The 3,996-nt window shown below is 41.6% G+C and overlaps 1 protein-coding gene across 1 annotated transcript; it reads right to left on the bottom strand.

The window, feature by feature from the left end:
- Positions 1-269: 269 nt before the first annotated feature.
- LOC114514695 (glyceraldehyde-3-phosphate dehydrogenase-like) lies at positions 270-1,209 on the bottom strand. The gene is given in 2 exon segments (XM_028533927.2): positions 270-885; positions 887-1,209. Coding segments are annotated over 2 exon segments (939 nt in total).
- Positions 1,210-3,996: the final 2,787 nt, after the last annotated feature.

Here is a 3,996-nt window from a genome sequence, read left to right as displayed (position 1 = left end):
GACTCAGACTCTCCAAACTACAGGGTATGTATTCCAAGCAATAATAAATATCAATTTTTTTTCTGGGTACAGTGAAGTTTACCCACTGAAGTTGATTGTGCTCAACAAGGCAGGGCTCCCTAAGCTCCTCCCCTTCTTCAGGGAGTCTGGGATGGAAACGGTGGAGGTCAGGAGATTCTCAGAGTGCTGGGAGACTGATTTGGGGCAAGGACTCCCCAGCAGCTGAGGGCCTCTGTCCCTCTCGCTGAGATTGGCGGTCCGGGAGGCTCTTACTCCTTTGTCATACTAAGAAATGAACTTGATGAAGTGGTCATTGAGGGCAATGTCAGCAGCAGTATTGAAGGTGGAGGACTGGGTGTCACTGTTAAAGTTGCAGGAGACAATCTGGTCCTCAGTACAGCCCAGGATGCCCTTGAGGGGCCTTCTGATGCCTGCTTCACTACCTTCTCGATGTCATCGTGTTTGTCAGCTTTCTCCAGATGGCAAATCAGATCCACAGCTGACAAATTGAGGATGGGAACATGGAAGACCATGCCAGTGAGTTTCCCATTCAGCTCAGGGATGACCTTGCTCATGGCCTTGGCAGCACCAGTTGGAGCAAGGATGATGTTCTGGGAAGCCCCTTGGCCAGCACTCCCCAGCTTCCCAGAGGTGCCATCCATGGTCTTCTGGGTGGCAGTAATGGCATGCACTGTGGTCATGGGTCTCTCCATGATGGCAAAGTTATCATGGATGCCTTTGGCTGGGGTCAGGCAGTTGGTAGTGCAGGAGGCATTGATGATAATCTTGAGGGATTTGTCATACTTGTCATGGTTCACACCCATCACAAACATGGGGGCACCTGCAGAAGGTGCAGAGGTGATGACCTCTTGGCTCCACCCTTCAATGAGCCCCAAACTTCTTCAAGGTAGTGGAGATACCAGGGGGCTCCACAGCATATTCAGCACCAGCATCACCCCATTTGATGGTGGGATTTCCCTCCTGGAATTTGGAGATGGATTTCCCATTGATGATAAGCTTCCTGTTCTTAGCCTGGATGGTGCCTTTGAATTTGCCATGAGTAGAATCATACTGGAACATGCAGACCATGTAGTTGAGGTCAGTGAAGGGGTCGTTAATGAGGACAATATCCCCTTTGCCAGAGTTAAAAGTTGCCCCGGTGACCAGGCACCCAATATCGCCAAATCTGTTCACTCTAACTTTCACCATCACATCTCAGGGTTGTGGTCGGCAGCCAAGTGGAATACGTGACTCTCTGTCCAACAGGAGGACAGAGGGTCAATATCAAATACTTTTATTAAATGGCCTTGCTGTCCAACATACCCTGGATTTAACTGTGATTTAATTCTCTTTGCTTTATTATTTAAAAGCTGAAAAATAACTTGGTTGTGGAAGATCTGGACTGCTGAAGAAATTAGAATGGAATCTAAAACCAAAAGCTCATACAATTAATGTATTATGGAGGTAGTTAGTTTAATCATATAAGTGAAGTAAGTCACAAAAGACTCTGTTGAATTTTTTCTTTTTTACTTAAAAATTTACTCTTCTAGACTGTCAGTGAGATAACAGCAGTCTGCTTGTTTTGCACTAATAATTTCCTAGACTTTAAATTTCACCATTTGCTCCCAAGAAGAAAAAAAAAAGGATAGGACCATTGGATTCTGCAGGTACATGGATGCTGATGGCTTCTTTTAATTCACTATAATATTTTTTAATTTTTTATTTTGTTTTATATATTTTGAGTTTTTTAATTGTTGTTCAGGTACAGTTGTCTCCATTTTTCCCCCAGCACTCTCCCCCCACCCTACCTACCCCTACCTCCTACCTTCAATCCTAGCCCCCTTGACTTTGTCCATGTGTCCTTTATACATATTCTTTGATGATCCTCCCCTTTTTCCCCCTGTTACCTCTCCCCCTCCTCCCCTCTTGTTACTGTCAGTTTGTTCTTTATTTCAATGTCTGTGGTTCTATTGAAGTGGGCAAGACTCTGACAGCTCAAAAACTCTGCAGTCTCTAACATGTTGACTTCGCTACTCTATATGTTGTAGATATACTCTATATCTCTATATATACTGTAATACACTCTATATATTAATTTTCTTTTAAAAACATATCATATTTCTCTGAGCATTTGTTTGCTTTTCATATGATGGCTGCCTAGCTAAGGCTTATGAACCGGGTGCCATGTAAAAGTGTGTTAAAAGTAGATAAGGCAACTTACCCTGCCCTCTGAGTAGCGATGTCTCATTTTACCACTGACTATAGCATTATGCAGCTGTGGCAGTAGGGAGATAATAAGAGCTGGAGCAGGGAGAAATTTAAAATGTGATGGTTGATGCAGAGTGTTACCCCTCCATTGATCAGCTTGGGTGGGTCAAAATAAACAGAAATTTGTAGTATTTACTCTGTCCTGGCTCTATTCATTTATTTCACATTAATAATTGAACTTTACAACACAAAAGGTGGGCTATGTCTAGGGAAGAGCAGCAAGTTACAGTTACAGGTGGAAAGACTGTATTACTTTCTTAATGATTCTCCATCTGGAATACATTGTTGCCTAGCCCTCTAGGTGACCTGTTACTTAGCACCTGTTGAATACACATTATTGTACTTGATATAATAAGGTTTAAAGGGTTTGGAGAAGATGCAGCACTTGCCCCTGGAGTTTATAATGTAGAGGAATTGGTCTTCATTAAGATCATATCTGACATGGTGTGATCATTTGCCGTGTGCAGAAAAATGTGAAAGATTACAAGCAGTCACCTTGGAGTGCAAGTGTGCAGAATAGGCTATTTGGAGGAAGTAAGTGTTGATAAAATGTTTAGTGAAGTGGTCAGCCTGAGTGAGGGATAGGAAGAAAGGACCATTACAGGGAAATTACTACGGCTAGAGGCAGTGAGCAGAATAAACGGGTAAGCGCTGCTGAGAACCGTTTTCCTGCTCAGGGGGAAGGGCAATTAACAAAGAACTTTAAAAGTGCTTAGAGTAGAGCAAAATGGAAAAATGGCAATGAAAATATAATCCCATATTGTCTAAAATAATGCAATTAAAATTTCATTCTATGTAAGCAAATGTGTGCTGATTACAGTGGAATGAGCTACTGGCAATGTATACACAAAAATTTAAGTAACAATTTTAGAATGATGAGTAATAAGAAAATTGGGGAGTGGTGGTGGGAAATGCAGACGACCATAATTGAACAATAAAATAATTTTTTAAAATAATGAAATTATGCTGTAAATGAGGAAGATATAAAGATGATAGTTAAGTTACTAGGCATGAGCTAGCGTGGTGGTTGTAAAAACAGAGGAGAAGAGTTAACTTGTTTGATAGTTTAAGGAACAGTCTGTGGACTTGATCAATCTGATAGAATAAGAGTGTTGGGAGTAGATTTATTAGATGAGAATAGTGACAATAAAGTACAAAATATAGATGTGTGTGAGAAAATCATGAGTTCGGTGCTTGATTCCTCAAGTCCCATCTATAGGGAGTTAAGATACAAGATGGAGAAGATGATGATCAGTCATGACTGGAATTGCAGATTTGGGAAATGTCTGTTCAGAAGTAGGAGTTGGACCCAAACAAACAGATGCGTTCTTTAGGAGTAAAAATAGAAGCAGGAGAACATAGGACATTAAAGAATGAGATAAGGGGAAGTGGGAGGAAACATGGGATGGTGAAATATGAGAATTGAAATCAAGTGGGGGGTACCCACTGGTGCTTAATGCAAGAGAAGCTATAGTGGGGAAGAGCCGCAAAAAGAGTTTTAGTAGAGAGGAAAAAGAAAAAAGAGTTTCCCTGGGAGAAGAGAACCGGCAAATCCTTTCAGCAGAGTGGTAGCAGTAGAAGATGCCAAGCTGAGAGGATTAAGGAAGGAGAGACTGGTGAGGAGAAGTGGCAGCAGAATGTTCAATTATCAAGTGCAAGGAGAAAACAGGCTTATGGTAGTAGCAAGTGTTAGCATTACCTAGTTGGTAACTTAAATGAAGCTTAGGG

Source organism: Phyllostomus discolor, chromosome 7 (assembly GCF_004126475.2).
Source record: "Phyllostomus discolor isolate MPI-MPIP mPhyDis1 chromosome 7, mPhyDis1.pri.v3, whole genome shotgun sequence".
Classification (NCBI taxonomy): domain Eukaryota; kingdom Metazoa; phylum Chordata; class Mammalia; order Chiroptera; family Phyllostomidae; genus Phyllostomus; species Phyllostomus discolor.
The sequence above is the reverse complement of the archived record's forward strand: the minus strand, read 5'-3'. Positions and strand labels throughout refer to the sequence as shown.